At 34.3% G+C, this 20621-nt stretch overlaps 3 protein-coding genes across 5 annotated transcripts in view; 1 reads left to right on the forward strand and 2 right to left on the reverse strand.

Annotated features, from left to right (window-relative positions):
- The window catches only part of LOC143916579 (uncharacterized), a 590438-nt gene that overhangs the window by 354497 nt on the left and 215320 nt on the right, over positions 1-20621 (reverse strand). The gene's annotated exons all lie outside the window — the stretch shown is intronic.
- Positions 3965-14599, forward strand: LOC143916581 (hemocyte protein-glutamine gamma-glutamyltransferase-like). 3 transcript variants are annotated; one of them, XM_077437731.1, is made up of 15 exons: positions 3976-4049; positions 4120-4243; positions 11031-11236; positions 11318-11445; positions 11531-11666; positions 11746-11929; positions 12215-12432; positions 12508-12714; positions 12795-13014; positions 13096-13254; positions 13356-13476; positions 13569-13677; positions 13764-13924; positions 14002-14193; positions 14285-14599. In XM_077437731.1, exons 3-15 carry the CDS (start codon positions 11035-11037, stop codon positions 14369-14371), a joined length of 2124 nt encoding a protein of 707 aa, XP_077293857.1. In that variant the 5' UTR covers positions 3976-4049; positions 4120-4243; positions 11031-11034; the 3' UTR covers positions 14372-14599. The 3 variants fall into 3 exon arrangements, with proteins under 3 accessions (XP_077293856.1, XP_077293857.1, XP_077293858.1); XM_077437732.1 differs by having other exon boundaries at positions 3979-4053; XM_077437730.1 differs by having other exon boundaries at positions 3965-4243.
- LOC143916584 (BOS complex subunit NCLN) lies at positions 14394-19452 on the reverse strand. The gene is made up of 8 exons (XM_077437736.1): positions 19001-19452; positions 18723-18910; positions 16663-16849; positions 16427-16590; positions 16131-16340; positions 15798-16052; positions 15555-15713; positions 14394-15471 (listed from the first exon to the last, which is right to left on the reverse strand). Exons 1-8 carry the CDS (start codon positions 19182-19184, stop codon positions 15097-15099), a joined length of 1722 nt encoding a protein of 573 aa, XP_077293862.1. The 5' UTR covers positions 19185-19452; the 3' UTR covers positions 14394-15096.

The following is a 20621-nucleotide window of genomic DNA, read 5'->3' on the forward strand; positions in this document are numbered from 1 at the left end:
GGCCCAGATCTAGAGGGAGCAAACCAGGCAATTGCCCAGAGGCGGCAGATTTGAATTTTTACTTGATCTCAGTTTTTTTTCATGGACCTAATTGGTGTCAAAATAAACAGACTGGAATTAAAATTTTCCCAAATCAGTCATCACAATAAATATTTTGAATTTCTTTATAATATAGATTAAAAGTGTTTCTTATGAGATTTGGATGTATAGGTATTACATATATGTATATGTAGTATGTACATACGTACAATATGAATCGATCTAAAATATCTATTACCGTGGCATCTGGAATGATGCCATATTTTCTTTAATAACAAACGTAATATATGTAGATCTCTATTAAAATAGCACACCGTTTTGCCTTTTTGTCAAGTACCCATTAGCTAAGTATGTACATACATATATTTACTTTAGCTATGTACAATGTATGTAGTAACAATAGATGAAGTTTTGTGATCATGCAAAAATTCTAGGGCTAGAAAAATGTGTGTATGTGCATTTTGGAAATATTATAAACACCTTAGTCCTGGGGTTAGCAAACTTATTAGTCAGCATAACCAAATTTCAACAGTACAACGATTGAGATTTCTTTTGAGAGCCAAACTTCCTTTACTTAAACTATATATGTAAATATGTACAAAGGTAGGTACACTGTTTATTAAAATTAAAGTTTTAAGTCTTAATTAAACTATCGGAACACTGAATAAAACTCGATATCATACTTAATAATAATCTGATTTTTTAATAAAAATTAAATTGTAAGTAAGGTAGGTATCCATAAAATTAGATAATGACAATATTTGACAAACACTTAATGTGAACGATGGCCTTGCATCTTCTTGGAAATTTATAGTACTGCTATTGAAAACACTGAAACCAATTTAAGATCTTCAACTGAAAACCTAATATCGATAGGTTATGAACTAAAATATGTATCGTAAATTTTTAATGTGACCTCCCCTTAAATCTATATATATAAAAATCAATGTCTGTTTGTCTGTCTCGTGTAGGCTCCTAAACTAAACAACCGATTACGATGGAACATTCAGGATTTGTTGTATGCATGTCCGGGAAGATTACTGTGAAAAAAAAACGGGAAAAAACCTCCTAATAATAATATTCGTAATTACGATTTTACCGACGCGAAAGTATGAAGCGCCATTGTGTAGTCAAGGAAATGTGGGTGCCACTTTAGTATGCGGTCTACCTTAGCATGCAATCTACCTTTGAATCGTAATCGACATTTTTTACTTTATCTATGTACGTAGTAACAATAGATGAAAATTCGAACTCGAGATTTTGACTGATTCGAACTCAGAATCGATTACTGATCACGTTTTCATGACCTAGAAAAAATGTGTGTGTGTGTGTCTGTGTACTTTGGGGATTTTTTTCAACACCGTTAGTCTTATCGAACTGAAACTTTGTATCGGTTACTGAAATTCTTATCGACACTACTTAAATTTTTTTCAAATTTTTAAGTTGACCGAAAATGGTACCTCTCCTTATAGGTGTCCTCTTTTTTTTAAGTTTTTGAATTCGATTTCCTCCCAAACTACTAACTGAATCGGACTGATTTTTTTTACATGTACTAGAAATAATAATTTTTATAATTTTATATTTTTTAAATATTTTTATCTGAACCGGAAGTAGTACTTTTACTCTAGAGAATCGAGGTTTTTTATGTTTTTCTCAAAAGCCTTTTGATTTATCAAACTGAAATTTCATATCGATCAGTTTAAGCTCAATACCAAGTTATGTATAAAATTTGGTAAGCGTCCGTCGACCGGAAGTGGCAGTTTACTCTTGTTCGATTTGTCTTCCACTATATTTTTCGACCCCTTAAGCATGTGTGGTCTTCACGAAAAAATTCAAGTATAATTCTCGTATCAATGTGATTAAAATCAAAAAAAATCACTAAATTTAATAAACCGGAAGTGGGATTTTTCCCTTCCGGAAGCATCCGGAAGGAAGGTCAAAAATGTTGTCGCCTGGATCCTGTCCACGCCCCTGAACGTATGAAGCTGAAAATTTATATTTGTGTTGTTTATGTACTAACTTAGATTTGGTAACGTTTTGGTCCGAATTCGAAAACCGGAAGTAGTATTTTTTTTAAAAACAATATTTCATTATTTTTTCATTATTTTATTTTGACCTTTTAAATTATTTTAAGCGTCTTGATATTTATTGTGTACAATAGAGATAGTGATTTTAAGTAAAAATAAAAAATAAAATCAGCAAATTTAATGAACCGGAAGTGGGATTTTCTCCTATTAGAAAGGTTAAAAATGTTGTCGCCTGGATTCTGTCCACGCCCCTGAACGTATGAAGCTGAAAATTTATATTTGTGTTTTTTATGTACTAACTTAGATTTGGTAACGTTTTGGTCAGAATTCGTAAACCGGAAGTAGTATTTTTTTTAAAAACAATATTTCATTATTTTATTTTGACCTTTTAAATTATTTTTATCCTCTTGATATTAAATGTGTATAATAATTATACTGATTTTAATTAATTAAAAAAATTTGAACAAAATCCGCCAACCGGAAGTAGAAATTTTGTCTTGTGCAAGTATTTGCATATATTTGCGCTCAATTTGTATCGCTATCATAGTTATTAGTTCAATATCGAATTTTGCTTTGTAACCTTCTTATATTCCTCAAATACATAGATAAAGTCATGGGTTGGTCACACCCGAATTTTTTTATGTTGTCGAAGCATTTCTTTCAAAAGATACCTTAGCAGCCAACTCCTATTTATTTAAGGGTCAGGATAGGTTAGGTTAAGTTATTCGGTATGTATAATATGTAGGTGTGTTCTTTATTTTTGGTTTTTGGATTCAATTATGTAGCTCCTAAGCCACTCAATGGACCAGACTGAAACTTTTTTCATGTAATAGAAATGATAAATTTTTAACACTTATATTTTTTAATATTTTTACCTTAACCGGAAGTAGTATTATTACTATAGAGAATCGAGGTGTTTTGTGTTTGGAACTGAAATTTCATATCAAGAAGTTTAAGCTTAATATAAAATTTAGTGTAGTCCGTCGAAAGTGGCACTTTTCTCTTGTTCGATTTTTCTGCCACTATTTTTTCCGACCATTAAAATATGTTTGCTCTCCACGAGAAAATTCAAGTACTTTCACAAATGCACAATGTATTTACACAATTCATATAATTTGCGCACATTGTTTGTTCATATTGTATTTACATACATCTATTTATATTGTCTGTCAATGTCATCGAAACAATATTAAATGTATGCAACGTACGTACTTACACACCTGTAAACATTTACTTTTAAAACAATTACAAATAGATGCATACAGAGTTTGATGTCAAGGTTTTTCAAACATTAAAAATCAGGACATTGCGATGAATGCCAAAGGTTCCCCGTTAAGTTATTTTTAAACTTTATAAATATTCAATAAAGCCGTTATATTTGAAAGTGGCGGACATCCAATTTTCAGTTTCAAAAACACTATTTCTGTTTGATTTAATTCCCAAATTGATATCACTTATTTTAATTCGACATATCCAGAAACTCAGAATAGCACAATAAACGTATTTCAGGTCATCAGTATGTATGTTTTCCGATATATTACTCTAAATGAAGAAAAGTGGACTTTTGCCACTTTCAAATATAACGGCTCATACATATGTATATGTTAATAAAAGTTGAAAGCTCAAGAGTTACTTGTTTGGAAATGAGTTACTTGTTGTAGTGTCCGTAATGAGATCGAGCTATACCTGAAGAGTATTCTGTAAGTTTGTACATATGTACATATATCTACATACATATGTATGTAAATGCATACATATGTACCTAGATCGTAGCTTACATCTGGTACGTGCGAACTCAACTTTTAAAATAATTCAAGTTGACTATTCTAAAGCTTTCGATGACGACTCTACGTACGTATGTATGTACCTATGTATATTATATGTATGAATATACGTTCATACAGACATAGACAGACTATTATGTAATTTGCGAATTAAAGTAAACGCGCTCACGCTCAGCCGCCAGAATACGAAAGAACAGTTGTATGTATGTATGTACGTACAAAGGCATATACATATGTATGTATATGTAGAACATTTGTGTTGAATGTAGATCCTGTTGAATGATGAATGGAACGGAAAACCACGGCCACGAAAAGAACAGACGATATTCAGTAACAGTGCAGAAGTCGACCTTTCCGCTCGTCAGCACACCTATTACTCCACCAGACGATAAGGTCAGCATCGCATCTACATTTACATACACATACATACACATACATACACATATACATACACATCCTTGTCTGATATTATCTCATCCGATTCCATCAGCTGATTCTGAAAATTCAGTACAGACTTTCAATCGGATAGTGTAATCTCTGCATAGCATGTGGTACATCTCAAACTCAAGTTACATACATATATTATCGAAAACAATCGCATTATTAAAACTAGAGATTTTACACATACATATTTACGTATAATTTATCTGTCCACGAAATTAAAAGACTACGTTAAAATTTTTATCTGTGTTTAATTTAAAAAATTACATTTCCATCTTTTTCTGTCATAGTTAGCTAAACCCCATTAACCATTGATCAACTAATGATATAGTTTTCATTGACCTGAGAAATGTAAACCGGAAGTAGTCCAATTACTTTTTACCTTAATACTTTCATTATTTCGAAAGCTTGAATAAAATTTTCGTGAGATCACCATTTATTGCTACATCCATACATATGTATGTATGAACATGTTAACATGTTATTTTAAATATTTTTATGCAGACAACTAAAGTCAACAATAGAGAGCATTTATAGCTGACTTTTGAATTTTATAATGAATTACTCGGATATAATATGGACGAACCGTATTCAGGTGACATTTGATTTTTAAATGCTTTTTATTATTACGAAATTATGTTCACAAAACATCTTATATCTATTTTAATAGCTACTGATCTACTGATCATTTTCTATTTTAAAATTTAATTGAATTTGGTTAGTAATCATAGTATTATATTATTCTAATGTTAATCTACAGCATAATAGGAAAAAGAGCTCAAAAACCTATTTACAATGTATTCAGGTGACATAAATTACACATGTACATACATATGTAGGTGCTTTGCACCATGCAAAACAGGTTTTGTTTTTAACTTTTTGATGTCGAAATTTGTCGAAATGGGTCACCGCCGATGAAATCATCGTGTTCTCTGAACTTATTTTTCTTCGATGAGTATATATTTTTCATAATAATTATTGATACAAACACAAACAAAAATATCTATGTATATGAATATACTTTTATATTAATTTATAAAAAAATGTTTTCTAAGTTTGCTTTTAAAATAGAGATATATATTTTTAAAAATATAATATGAATACACAAGTACTTATTTTGGAAAAATTAAACATACGTATGTATAATATGTACCCTTGGTATGTATGCGTGCTAAATAATAACAATATTTATTTTCACTTTTTAACTTTTTAAACAAATTTCACATTCCAGATTTAAAACAATAAAAATAAAAAGGACGCTTTTTTTTAACAAAATCATGAGAAAATTCATTTCTTTTTTCTATGTATATTATATTCCTAAATTTATATGATAGATACACATGTAGACATCAGTGAAGTGCCGTGAAAATGTTCATATTTTTGTCGCACAGCTTACGTGTAGTTACGTGTACACGAGCAGGATACAAGGGGCTAGGTGACGTCATATCGAGTCTTTGTATCCTGCTCGCGCACACGTAGATAAGTAAGGCTGTGCAATAATCAAAAGCAAACTGAAAAGAGGCTAGAAAAAACACGCACGAGAGATTTCCACGCACGCCACTGGTACATACATATCAGTGGCGTGCGGTGAAATTCTCCCTCCTTTTGTCGTACAGCCTTACTTAATGTGCATGGGCAGGATACAAGAGGAACAACCTGTTCAGCCTGTTCCTCTTGTATCCTGTTATATATCCTGCTCGCGCAAATTAAGTAAGGCTTTACGACAAAAAGAGAGATAATTTTACCGCACGCCACTGATACAAATTTACCTCCATTAGGTAGACCAAATTTAACGTAAGTATTTTCCGTTTACCGGTAAATTACCGGATTTTTCAATATCTATAATAAACTAAATTTTGCACAAAATATTATATATTTAAACAAACGCCAATAAAAATGATTTATTATATGTATATAGTAAGTACGTGCGTACGTACGTATTATAGTAAGTACGTACAGTATGAATAGTAAAGTATTACATATTGACCGAAAAAAAATTTTTTTCATCGCTCATGAAAATGTCATCGAAGAAAACGACATTGGTGATCTAAAATTTGGACAAAATAACCCAGCTATTCAGAACTCTATTCGATTCAACACTTGGTTGAATTGCCATCAAATAATCAAAAGCCATTTTTAAATATCTTTCTCGTATTTTTTCTTGGGAAAAAATCAATTTCTCTTTCACAATCCTTTAATTTTTTATTTTTTTCTTCTGGGGAGGATCCTTTCCCAAACTGACTTTAGTTTTATTTTTAAAACAATTTACTGTTAACTCACATTAAGTCGTAGATGGAACTGCTGCAATATCATCAGATTTACTACATATTCATTGTAAATCCGTTCTATAACCTCTTATGCTATTTTAATTTTTGCGTATTTATGGGTTGTATTAAAAATACAATATTCATCATCATTTGACATCGTGGAATTGTATAGATTTTGGCAAACATTAGAATAATGGGTTCAACGTTTCTTTATTCCAGCGTTTACAAATCTTTTTTAAATCGCGAAAATTACAAAAATATTTTAATTTCTTCTATACAAAGTTTCGTGCGAGCAAGGCAGGCTAAATATGTACATACATATGTAGGCTCAGCTTGGTGAGTATTCCCTTGCTTTTTCCTGCTTGGTGAGTCCCAAGGTTTGTGGAAAAAAATATTTGCCGACACACAATTATGACGTGCTTGGTATTTAATCATTAACCTCCTCTGACATCTAACCGTAAATTAATATACATCAACACAGCCGTAGCGATGTTTTTGGCGCCCCATTATTATTTTTTTATTAGATTAAAAGAATGTATGTCATTTAAAAAATACATATTCATTGAAATATAAATTAAACATTTTAAAATCAAATTATAAAAAAACAGGATTATTTTTTATATTATAAATATCCCATATTGACAATTTCGCAATACATATCATATTATAAAAGGAATCAGTACACTTAAAACAGAATTAAAATTTCGTGATTTTTATTTTTTTTTCGTTTATTTATCATTTATTTTTATTTTTATTAATGTTTGTTTTAAATAAATTTTTCTTTATCTATGTAAATCCATAAATCTGTCTAGACCGGTAACGTATTACATTATTAACAACTGGACTATTAATTATTACAGATAGAAAAAAAGTAAAGACGAATTTTCCGTGAACTTGGCGTTAGCAGTCTGTTATTCTATTATCAAAATTTATATTACTTGCTAATTCAATTTCTATTGATAATATACTTAGATTTGATAATCGCTCTTGACCGCTGGTCGATCTCAAATAATTTTTAAGTATTTTTAGTTTAGTAAAACTCTTTTCTGTCGAACCCTGTTTATCTTTCTATTTATATTTTATTTTTTTCTCCAATTTATCGCAGGCACTGTGATAAATATACGTATCGCAAATTCGATATTGGAATGGGATTCTTGTAAATTCAATCTACCCAACATATTTAATTATCAATATCCTGGGATATTTATCTTCGCAAAAAGTTTATGATTGATATTTTCAACATTTAAGTTCATTTAGAAATTGATCACAATCTATTTCCAAGGATTTTTGAGAGAGTGATGGCTAATTTTGCTAAATTTTGTTCAGATAAAGTCAGTAAGGCCTCACCAGTTAAAAAATAAAATTATTTTGCCACTTGTTGAATGCATTGAAATCTTTCTTGTAATTGAATTATATAGGTAATATTATCAATGATATTTTAACATGTATTTTTCACTAAATTTTAAAGTTTGGGATTCGTCTCCGGCCAATTCATCTGACATCTTTTTTTTATTTAATGTTTAGATTTTCTAACAATTTTCTCGTTTAGTTCATAGAATTCATAACGATGATCTATAAATATTCTGTTTTTTCTTCGGAAGTGCAATGTTAATTTTTATTCAATTTATCAATTGCAGTCAGTGCTTTCGATTTTGAACAACATCTCGTATCCGAATGTTTTTTCAAGCTTATTATGATGAACGATGATATTTTTTTCCCATCTGTTAGTAGACAGTTCGGTCAATTTCACCGTCCATACATACATATGTATGTACATATGTGCGAATTGTGGAAATCCCACGGCGGCCGAGCTCCTCGGTCAATTAAGCCTGGTCAATTTCTTACAACTCAAAAGTATTCAAAGTAAAACATGCATAACGCTCCCTCGAGCAAAATACAAATGTACATAATTGAAACATATGTAATATGTATGTACGCATGTACTATGTATGTACATATATACCAGGGGTCCCCAACCTTTCGGGAAATGGGCCGGTTCGGAATTTCAAAATGTATGGTGGGCCGGATGAAAAAAAATCTTATTGGAATCCAGTTTGAACAAATTTGCACATGTGTAATAATTTTGCATAAGGAATTTATACCTAATTTTTTTGAATTTGGAAACAGCTTAAGTTGATAGTTGGAAAAGACGTTCTGTATAAAAAATAATATCAAAATTGTGTAAAAGTATAGATTTTAAAAATGAAAACGTATTTTTTAATCGAAAAGACGGGCCTAATGTACCAAAACATACTTATAATATTGATGGAACACGTGCGTATATTTTATTTATTGCGATGTTTTCGCTTATTTTGAAGAACCATTTTTTTTTAATATCTACATACATATGTACATAGTTTAAAATTATGAAAAAAAATCTAATTGCTGATCGGTCGATTTATCTTTTTAATAAATTTAATTTTGGAACACATCTATTTGCATATGTATGTACGTGCTACCAAACATTGATATATTTTTCCAGTAAATGCTTTTATTTATGGACTAGTTGAACCCGGCATGCGTTGCAATGCCACAATAACGCATGCAATTCCCGTTCCCGTTCCCATTTGTCGGAAAAACGCAGGCAGCGAACACATTTAAAATTATTGCATTGCAATGACACTCCCGTTTTTTCCCGTTTCCGTTCCCGTTTTTTCCCGGTTTTATTTCACAGTAATCTTTCCAGACATCCATACAACAAATCCTGAAAGTTTCATCGTAATCGGTTCAGTGGTTTAGGAGCCTATTCGAGACACACAGACATTAATTTTTATATACTTGTATATATGTATGTAGAGTATAGATAATCTGACTCCAATTTAGCCTAAAATTTATTTTTTAAATAATGATTTCGAAGCATCATTTGCTCGAAAAATCGATCAATTCCAACTGAAAATATTCTTCATTTGCATTGTTGATATCAATATCAAATGAATTTTGGAAAAAAAAGTCCGAACACGTCACTTATCCTGATTAAGTGATAAAAGACAATTTTTCAGCTTAAATATTCACAGTGTGTACGTGCAAAAAATGAACTACCTACATATACATACATTAGCCAGCAGCATAGTCGGTCGTTAAGCTTATTACTAGCACCGCGAGGCGTCGGGTTCGATCCCATGAGCTGACAACGATGGAAAAGAGTTTATCTGTAGTACTGCTGGTCGGAATTCAATATTTATGACTCCAGGTCGATCGTTTCCTACCAGAGTTTGTCAATTTTTCTGATTTCATTGTTGAAACGGTTCCCGATTAAATTGGCTAAAAACCTTCCTACCTACTATGTCACCACTATTTGAGTATGATTAATGTACAATTCATGGATGCCTCCTTAATTACGAGTTTTCAGTGTCTCGTAATTCATTGACTTGTGTAATAAAAATGCTGCATTGTTTATAATTGGCCAGGAAGGCGCATTGAGGTTAACCTGTAAGGCCTTTCTGATATTCCTACATATGTATGTATATGTAAAAAAAATTAAGGGAATCCCAAACGTCATTTGGGATTCCCTCAAAAGACATTTGACCTGGAACCCTGAAAGCCATATTTTCGACCGAAATCGGAAAAGGGAATATTTTGAAAATATTTTTTCTCTTATAAAATTTTACAAGCTGGACAAAAGAGCCGAGGGCCGGATGAAAAGTGCTCATAGGTTGGGGACCCCTGGTATATACTAAAACACATCGAATCCTTCTTAATAAATTATACAAGTTTTGTTAAAAAAAATAAAATAAAAAAGGCAAGAGGCGCCCCTTGTCACTTGCCCATTTGCCATAGCCTCGCTACGGCACTGAACATCAATATGGCGCCAAAAACATTCCTACGGATCTGCGGGTATATGCAAAAGATTGACTTGCATAAATTTTACGTAATGGTGAAAATCTACTTTTTTATTAATTAGCTCAAACAATATTATTTAAATAATACTGAGCCATCGAAATATATTTGCATAATTTTCTTAAATTTAAAATTGAGATTCTTCAGTCCACAACGAACAATAAGCTGATTATGAATACATTGTAGATTAAAACATAATATAATCATGTTTGGAATATAAAAACAATATTTGCGTCTAGACGGCGCCATGCAATTTAATTTCAAGTTGAGTTTTTTAGCACATTTCATTTCAAGATGCAAAATTAGTTTCTATTTAAAATTTATTGCGATGATAAGAAAATAAACAAATACATACATATGTACACGTCTACAAAATCTATTCAAGACTGCTTCATTATTTATTTTTTTTATGATTTTGTAATTTGTTTAGGTAGTAAAATTGCTTTTAGCATTTGGAAATAAAAAATAAAATTGTTTTTGTTAAAATGTTTTGAATGCGAATCAAAATAGCTATTATACATACTTATATACATATGTATGTATGTATGTACATTCTTTAGTCACTAATTGAAAATATATTCACTGAAGTTCAGTGAATAGATTTTTAATTCTTAAATTAAAAATTTTTGTTGCAGTAAAATGGAGCCTCTTGAAGTCGAGACTGTTTATTTTTATCCTTTGGAAAACGCATCTCGTCATCATACTGACAAATGTGAACTTATCCACTCGGAACCAAGAATTCCTGTTCTCCGGCGGGGACAGTCGTTTTCAGCAGCAATAAGATTTGTCAACAGGAGCTACGACCACTCAGTGGATCAAATCAAACTAGTCTTTTCTTTGGGTAATTCCTTTAAAAATTAAATTCGCATAAACCAAGAATAATTTGGCTAATCATAATATGTATGTACATATATATTTTCAGGGGAAAATGCCAACGTCATTAAAAGGACGAAAGGCGCAATGTTTTTATTGAAAGAAAATCCAAAACCAGATATTTACCAGTGGTCAGCAATAATTACTGCGGAACAAGAAGATGATGTTGTCTTGGAGGTCAAAAATTGATCCCTAAATAATTTTTGAATTCATTTATAATACATATGTATGTAGTAATAAAACTTTTTCTCGTTTTACGTAGATTGAGAGTCCTTGTGATACTCCTGTTGGAAGTTGGAACTTCAGTGTGGAGACGACTATAAGAGGACGTCCAGAGAACGTTGTGAAATATGAACACGAAGATGACTTATATATTATTTTCAATCCATGGAACAAAGGTAGATACATATGTACATATGTACGTACATGTTATCAAACTTACCAAAAACGGTTTGCATTCGATTTGTTTATTTGCAGACGATCAAGTGTATATGGATGACCAATCGTTGTTAGATGAATATGTTCTCAATGATGTTGGAAAAATTTGGGTGGGTCCGATGGGATCGTCAAAAGGTAGAGAATGGGTATTCGGTCAATTCGACGAAACCGTATTACCTGCTTGCATGCTAATGCTAGACAGGGCTGAACTTCCTTACAATCAGTGAGTAAAACAATCAAACTATATATGTATGTAGGGCTGTGGAGTCTGATCACACCGACTCCAACTTAAACAATTTTAGTATAAAAATAATAGCAATTTCAAAATATAAAAAATTCACTATTGAATTGTTGATAATGAAATTGCACGTATTTTGATGTTTTGGCTAAAAAAGAAAACACTAAAAAAATGAGTCGGATTCGCATGATTTTTTACGATTCCGACTCCAACTCCACAGCCATGGTTATAGCTAAAATAGAAAGTAAAAAAGTGATATTTGATTCAAAGGCGAGGTGATCCAATAAAAGTGACCCGGATAATATCGAAAATCGTCAACTCCAACGACGATCAAGGAGTGTTAGTGGGTCGTTGGGACGGTGACTATGAAGATGGAACTGCACCGGCTGCTTGGACCGGCAGTGCAGCTATTTTAGAACAGTTCTTAGAGACGCAGGACGAAGTCAGTTACGGTCAGTGTTGGGTTTTCGCCGGAGTAGTCACAACAGGTATGCGAATATTATCAGACTATATCTAATTAAAACAATAAATGCACATATGTACATATTTGAAATGGAATTTAGTGTGTCGCGCCCTCGGCATCCCATCTCGAGTAGTTTCAAATTTGGTGTCTGCCCACGATGCGAATTCATCACTCACCGTTGATAAATACTACGATGCAAACATGGAGGAGCTTAATTTTGATCCTAATAACCCAATGGGTGAAGATTCTATTTGGAATTATCACGTGTGGAACGACGTCTGGATGGCTAGACCGGACCTACCAATAGGTAAATATCACAAACACAAACATGTCGTGTTCACAAACGACTGTGAATATTTCTTTATAAAATGATGAAATTGGAAACAGGCTACGGCGGATGGCAAGCCATAGACGCCACTCCACAGGAAAAATCTGGTGGGTTCTACCAATGTGGTCCTGCATCACTAGAAGCCATCAAACAAGGAGCAGTCGGCTACCAACACGACGTACCTTTCTTATTGGCGTCTGTCAACGCTGACCTCATGAAATGGAAGGAAGATAACACTCAAGCATTAGGATACTCTCGAATTGAGACCAACAAATACCAGTATGTATTCTGAAAGAATAACATCGTTTATATCATATTTAAACATACTTAACGTACATATATTATATCTTTTGATATCAGTATCGGTCGTTTGATTCTTACAAAACTGCCTTTTATATTCGACCCAAATGGAGACACAGACCGTGAAGACATCACCGACCAATACAAAGCAAAAGAAGGAACCGAAGCCGAGAGATTGTCATTGTATAATGGCATTAGAGGTTCTGAAAGAGCTAAAAGGTGCACTCATTTAGATCAATGAAATTTCAACGATTATACGTATGTATGTACATACTTTGTAATGAATGCTCACACACTGAATTGTGTCGATTCAATTTTAGATTCTACGCTGTGCCAGACGAATCTAATGAAGATGTCGAGTTTGACTTGATCGAATTGGAAAAGATAAATATTGGAGAGGCGTTCAACGTAACCGTAAAAATCTCAAATAAGAGTGACGAGGTAAAATATTATACGAAAATGAACGAACGGACGAATCGAAAGTACACACAATGTAAAAATATGCAACTACTTACTGTAAATATGTTTTATAGGAACGGACTGTGAAAGCAGTACTCAAAGCTGGCAGCGTATTTTATACTGGAATAAAGTCGCAGTTAGTCAAAAAAGCTGAAGGAAAATTCACCATGAAACCCAAATCTGGTAAAATGTTATTCACAACTATGTACATACACATACTGTACATATACGTTAATATGTAAATGTAATATTTTATGTTAATTTCACAGACGAAAATGTCAATCTTCGAATTGCTCCCGATGAATATATTCCGAAGCTTGTGGAATATTGTAACATGAAAATATATGCCATATGTACAGTTTTGGAAACAAATCAAACTTGGGCTGGAGAGGACGATTTCCAAATATTAAAGCCAACAATCGAAATACAGGTCACTTTTAATCGACCTTTACTCGGTTCTGTTGACCATTTCAAAGATGTCATTTTCATTTTCATTTTCAATTTCAGTTCAACGACGACTTGGAAGTGGGAAAACAATCGATTGCTAGTCTGTCATTCAAAAATCCATTGGAAAGAGTATTGACAGATTGTAAATTCCACGTGGCGGGCCCCGGTCTAGTCAAAAGGAGCTTGACAATACCACACAATGATGTTGCCCCCCATGCTCTACTTTGGGCCGATGCACCAATCAACCCAACCGTAATTACTGTCACCGATACACGCGTTATTTGCAATACACTCGTTAATTACAAAAACACTTTCTCATCTCATACATAAATTATTTTTTCAGTCTGTCGGTTCGATGAAATTGATCGTCACATTCAGCTCCAAAGAACTGTTGGACGTTACCGGAAGCGCTTCAATCGACGTTTATTGAATATACATTTTTTTTTATTTTTATGTGCCATATCCGCTTAACGAATGTCAGGATCATCCTGGCTGTGATAGTATTATATTATATTATGAAGCACGGTACTACTCCATTGCACTTTTCCCGTACCTCTACTTAAACATGTACGTTCATTTTTATATTGTAAATGCGTGCAAGTGTCAGTGTATGTAAATGTTAAAAATTGACTCAATAAAAGCACTATTTTTGCATAACAATAAAATTTATTCAATATAATGAATATTTAAAAAAAAACAATACTAGGGGTTCAACAAAAACTATACAATTTTCATTATACAGAGTATAACAAATGACTAAAATAGAGAAGACGATGAAATGATGTGACAAACAACAAGATATATACCCTGGACAAGAGACATTAATTAAAATGTTTATGAACTAATTTTAAATAGGGATTCTATATTTTAAACAGGCAATTCGAAAGTAACAGATCGAATATAAAAATGTAATTATGTATGTTATTTATTAATTATGCTTAAAATGACAAAATTCAATCAATTTCAGAAATAAATATATATTTATAAACATAAAATAACCAACGAAAACAATAAATTATACATTATTGCTATTCAAAATATTGCTCCAATCTTAAAAAACATATTTGTCTGTCACGATGAATCCCTTCTGTAAAATCTGCTGCCTTCTGTGAATCAAATTGCCCATTCGACTGATATTTGTTCAGTGATGTAAAATTATTGACTTTTAAAGGACTTAACGGCGTTATTTAACGACATTTTACAAACTTGGGAATAAATAATTGAAAATTTTAATATAAACAAGTAAACCACTCCCAAATACATTGTAATTACAACGGTGAGAATTAAATCAAATACGGCAGGTTTGACGTTGTAAATATTGAGGGGAGCGGAAGTCGGAGTGTACGTTACGAACTCTGGATCCCTTTTGTCGGGAATGTAAACGGACGACGCCAAGTCGGGCAAATATCTTCCGAGGGCGTCGGAAAGAGCCACCACCAAAGGACTGGACGCTTGCGACGCAAACTGCGTCGCTCTAGGCTGCGACGTCATGTATTGCATCCACGATTCCAGCGAAGACTTGTCCACTTTCTGTCGGCGTTACAATAAATTACTATTATACATATTACAAGGAACGAGTCGTCAAATCCAAACAAAGTCGTCACCAAACTCACCAGAGATCCAGAAAACATCGCATTGTAATCTGACGCCGATATATTATACAGGTAACCGGCCAGAGCATCGGCAATTATTTGGGTATTGACAGCTAAAGTTTTTATATTAATCGAATTAAAATTATCTAATATTGAAGTACGACTAAGTGACTTGTGACTCTGTAACAAACAATACATACATACATAAACAGTACAGTACATGTAACGTTGAAATAAATGCAAAAAAAGTAAAACAACTCTCACTTTTAATGCACTAAGAGTGAATGCAGGCAGTCTTCTTATACTGAATCTTTCGTGCTCCCATGCCAAGTTTTCATCGGCTAAATTGATTTTTTTATGTATTCCGTCTACGTGGACCGAAGTCTGCAGAGCGGCGGCTTGTTTCAATTGATTGTAAAATAAATTAGTAGGACTGCCTTCCTTGGGCGGTTTCGACACGTGCATTATCACCGAAGCGTCGGACGCCAGCGAGTCCAAACACAGCACGAACGAAGCGTCCTAAACAACGAAGCGTCAATATTATATTTATTATTATATATGTATGTTATCAGTTCAAAGGTCGAAAAATTACGTTACCTGTATGATGGAACCTTCGACCGAATCCAGTTGGTCTTCGATCCATTTTTTTGTCGAGTAATAGTTCATGTGTGCGCCACCAGTCAACAAGAACACTAGATTGACGGGCCCTCGAGTGCTTTGAGACGAATATAACTGGGAGAATATCCTGGCTAGCTCTAGCAAGACCGATACGCCGGAAGCGTTCGAGTCCGCGCCGAACGCCAGCTCCTACGACATAATTCGAAAAGGTCACCGTCGTCACAGGGAAATAAATAATAAAAGAGTCGAAAAACGGAAAGGGATAAAAAGTTTACGGGAGCCACTGCCGCCGCGTCATAGTGGGCGACGATGGCTACGGTCGGAAGTTTCGAGTCGTCTCTGCTGCCGTCGGACTTTCCGACGATCTCCTGTCCCGCGAGCTGGCCGTGCAGAGTCACCACCTTCGACTCTTGCTTCTGAATGCCGGGAGCGCCGACCACTGCGACAGACACACGAATTACGTACAGAAACGCTCTACGCGACAAATACCAAACTTATTAGGCATATTCACCTATTTGGTAGCCATTGGCGAGGGCCAAATTGATCAGCGCGTCCACGGCGCTGTTGGACTTGTCGTCGGTTTTGAATCCCACCGACAGATCGTTGATCACGGAGTTCATGTGCGATGACCAAGGGACAAAGTACACGGGAATGGATATGTCCTGCGCGGACATGGCGTTCTCCAACAGAACCAGGTGCTGGAAGAAAAAATGTATGTGAGAGAAAATTATATGTGTAGAGCAGTGGTTCCCGGGGACGCGACAATTGGTTCAAGTCCAAAAGGTTCGCGACAAAATGTACCCGCGACAAAACGTTCACGCGACAAAATGTCCACGGAAATAATGTTCAAGCGACAAAATGTTCAAAAATCCTAAATTTTCCTATTTTAATGGAAAAAGTAACTTTTTATTGTATTATACTTATCGATGTATGAATATGGTACTTTTTATCGTATAGATCGCGGATGTTATTAAATTAGTATAAATTACAGGTGTTCTCAACCGCACTAAAATATTCTTACATTTTGTCGCGGGTACATTATGTCAGTGCACTAATTTTCGGGTACATTTTGTCGTTGAACCTTTTGGACTTGCACCAATTGTCGTGCAACCGTGGTTCCCAAACTTATTTTGCCCACAGAACCCTCTTAAAGCAAAAACCTGACCATGAACCCCCCAAGTGAAATATCTTTTTTCAATGAGATGGGTGAACCTGGTGGGATGATATGAGATTATTTATGTTCAGCTCTGTGTTTGTGAATAACATTTGTAAGTCTCCATGAGCACTAATTTCCAGTCTATTTCTTTTTTTCGGGATGAGGTTCGTTAAGTGCACTAAATCCAGGTTCTATTAAATATGAAGATGGAAAAACAATCAACAGCTTCTGTAGTGACCCACGATGCAGAATATAAAATTGGTATCTGTTTTGGTAACCAGAATTTGTGGTATTCTTGTCCAAACATTGGTTTCAGCTCCACATTTGTGGATAATGTAATAAATTGCTCCCGTATTAGTATGGATTCATGAGTTTGTGGGTCTACTGCCTCTACTAAGGGTTCAATCTGGGATAACCAAGTGAAGAATGTCTTCAAATATTTGGCTGAGGTCAGAATGAAGAGCTTTTAAGTGTTGACAATAAGTAAGCAAATCTTTAAGAGCATTTCCTTCTCCCCAAGTTTGGTTTGTATGGAAAAAAATGTATGACAAACTTAGATATTAAATTTTTAGTTTTGATTAAATTTAATTTATCACCTTGTAACTTTAAATTGGTTTTGTTAAATTTTGAAAATAAGTCAGTATTCATATAAGCTAATGCTGTTGCTAATAATATGTAGAAATTATGTAATGTTCTACATATTTTGTCATGCCTTTATTCTTTACTTTTTAATTTGTTTTCCTTATATTTATCTTTTTCATTTTTGTAAAAATCTATTATTGGACTCGGATGTTACATATATTATTTATTTACTATTTGTTTTTTATACATATCTATGTACATCCTGTCTGTTGATTTTTCAATAAATAAAATAAAATAAGCTATGTCAATTTTTGAATTAATTAAATTGAGCCCCTTTACTTTCCAGGAATTCCAACACTGAATCAAAGAGTGCAAAAAACCGATCCAAACGTGCATTTTTAGACAACCAACGAACTTTGGTGTCGAATAGAAAACGATTATAGTCTTGCATCATTTTCCAAACAAAGTTGAGCAAATAATCTTTCGTTTAAAGCACTCGTTTTGATTTTAGTAACTGCTTTAATGACATCATCTAGTGAGCTATGGAAGCGTTCACTAAGATTTTTGGCGACTAAACGCTGCCGATGAATGACATTTTTGAACGGATATTTTTTTTATATTAAACCTTTCGTGGACGTTGTCTGTGCGCCCCCAAATTATTTTTAATTTGTTAAAGACCCCCTCAATAGTCATGGGGAATAGTCTGGGGGTCCACAGGAACCACTGGTGTAGAGTGTGCGCGTAGTCGTCGAGAATAATCGAGATAGAAGATTCGTGTCTCTAGCTTGGAAACGAATAATCCAATTAGTTGTAAGTGAAGGGAAGGGATTAACCTCTTTCTCGGCGAGCGATAAGCTGTCGATGTCGCGCGGCAAGAGTGCGAGCAGAGCTCCGGCTTTCGCCCGGATGTCCAGGAATTGGTCGATGGTGATCTCCTGCAGTCGGGCGAGCACGCAGTGGCGGGAAGTGCTCCAGCCGGTGAGGGAGCGCGCCTCCAGGTTGACGGAAGCGCTGCGGCATCCTGTGAAAGAACAAGTGATGAGTGAAGAGTGAAGAGTGATGAGTGCTAGTGCTAGTGCTAGTGCTAGTGACTGGAAGGGCGAGTGGAGACCGTGAGTGACCGCGTGCAAGTCGTGCTGGTGCAGACGAAGAGCTGCAATCTGGGGAGTGGTGGTGGTGGTGGTGGTGGCGGTGGTGGTGGCGGTCGCGGCTGCGGCCAGGGTGAGGGCGAGCAGCAGCGGAAGCAGCGGCGCCACCATCCCGCGCATCGCTTCGGCCGCCTCTTCCATGCACATCTTTCCTCTTTCCTCTTTTCTGTCTTCCTTTCTTCCTTTCTTCCTTCCTTCGTACTCGACGAAAGAGCCGGCTCACACCCACACCCACACCCACACCCGCACCTCACACTGACACTACACGTGCGATACTAACAGAGTCATGTGCACCAACCGCCTCGCGCCTCGCGCCTCGCACCTCGCGCCTCGTATGACCCAGTGTCGTGCGTACCGGATTGCTTCGAGGATTAACATTATGTCATTTTCTCGCTAAGAACACACACATGCCAGTGGCGTAACTACCGCGCCCGCAGACCCCGCAATGCGGGGGGGCGCCGCAAAGCCTTGTGCGTGCCTTTTTTGCAGATTTTTTAATTTGTTCTGTAATTTCTTTGCAATAAGTTTTCTAAAAACCTCTGTTATTTTTTTATCTATTTGCATCTCGTTTTATTGTATTTACATATAGCTGACAATTCTCTCTTATTCTTGTATATATTTTTGTTAAAACAATAAAATAAAATTATATAAATTTTTAGCTGTCATAAATTTATAAATTTTTAGCTGTCAACATTAGCAGGTGGGAAGTTTTTAAGGAAAATTCATCATCAGTTACTTTAAACAGATTATGCACTGCTTGTTGGTCGTTCAGATTAGACTCTATTTATGCACTTCGATATATATGTACATAGGTACATATATGTACAGATGTTTTAAAATTTCTTACAGAAATAATTTTAAAAAATAAAAGAAATGATGAACAATCAAATGAAAAGTGACTAAAAAAGAAAATGGAAAGTTTCGAATTTATTCTCCTACTCGTGCTTCTTGAAAAATTCTTCGGTTTCTCAACTTTGTTTCAAAGTTCCTTCAATCAAAAAATGCTGATGATATCAGTGCTCAGTGATCAGACTGAGCACTGATGCATATTGCGAGATCAGTAATTTTAGAAATAAATTTGAAGGATTCGTAACAATTTCAACAATATTAGGGTTGAAGCCAAAATTGAATCTAAAAGCATTTCGATGAACTTAGTCATGATATACTATTCCAGGATCCATTAAAAGAAATTTTGAACAAGTTTTAATGCGGCACTAAACGTAACCTAAGTGCAAATGAAGGTTCGTATCACGTTATTTAAACATTGTTTCAAAATTCGCTTTCCTGCAAATAATTATCAGATGACGATTTACATATACGTACATACATATATATGTACATATGTATATCATGACGCTATGTCTCTAGCCAACTAATATGTCAATGATTTTGACAAATCATTGCCTGATCAGATACTTGATTTCCGTTCGTGCTTAAAAGAAAATAAACCTTGTAAAAATAAAGAAGATCAACGTGTTCATAATTTGGCAAAGCTTTTCATTTGTAATTTTTATAATTTAAATTCGTCATTTAAATCATCTTGTTCCTCACGCTTCCGGTAACTGTAGCCACTACGGAGCGCTC

This window comes from Arctopsyche grandis, chromosome 9 (genome assembly GCF_051622035.1).
Source record: "Arctopsyche grandis isolate Sample6627 chromosome 9, ASM5162203v2, whole genome shotgun sequence".
NCBI classification, from domain to species: Eukaryota; Metazoa; Arthropoda; class Insecta; order Trichoptera; family Hydropsychidae; genus Arctopsyche; species Arctopsyche grandis.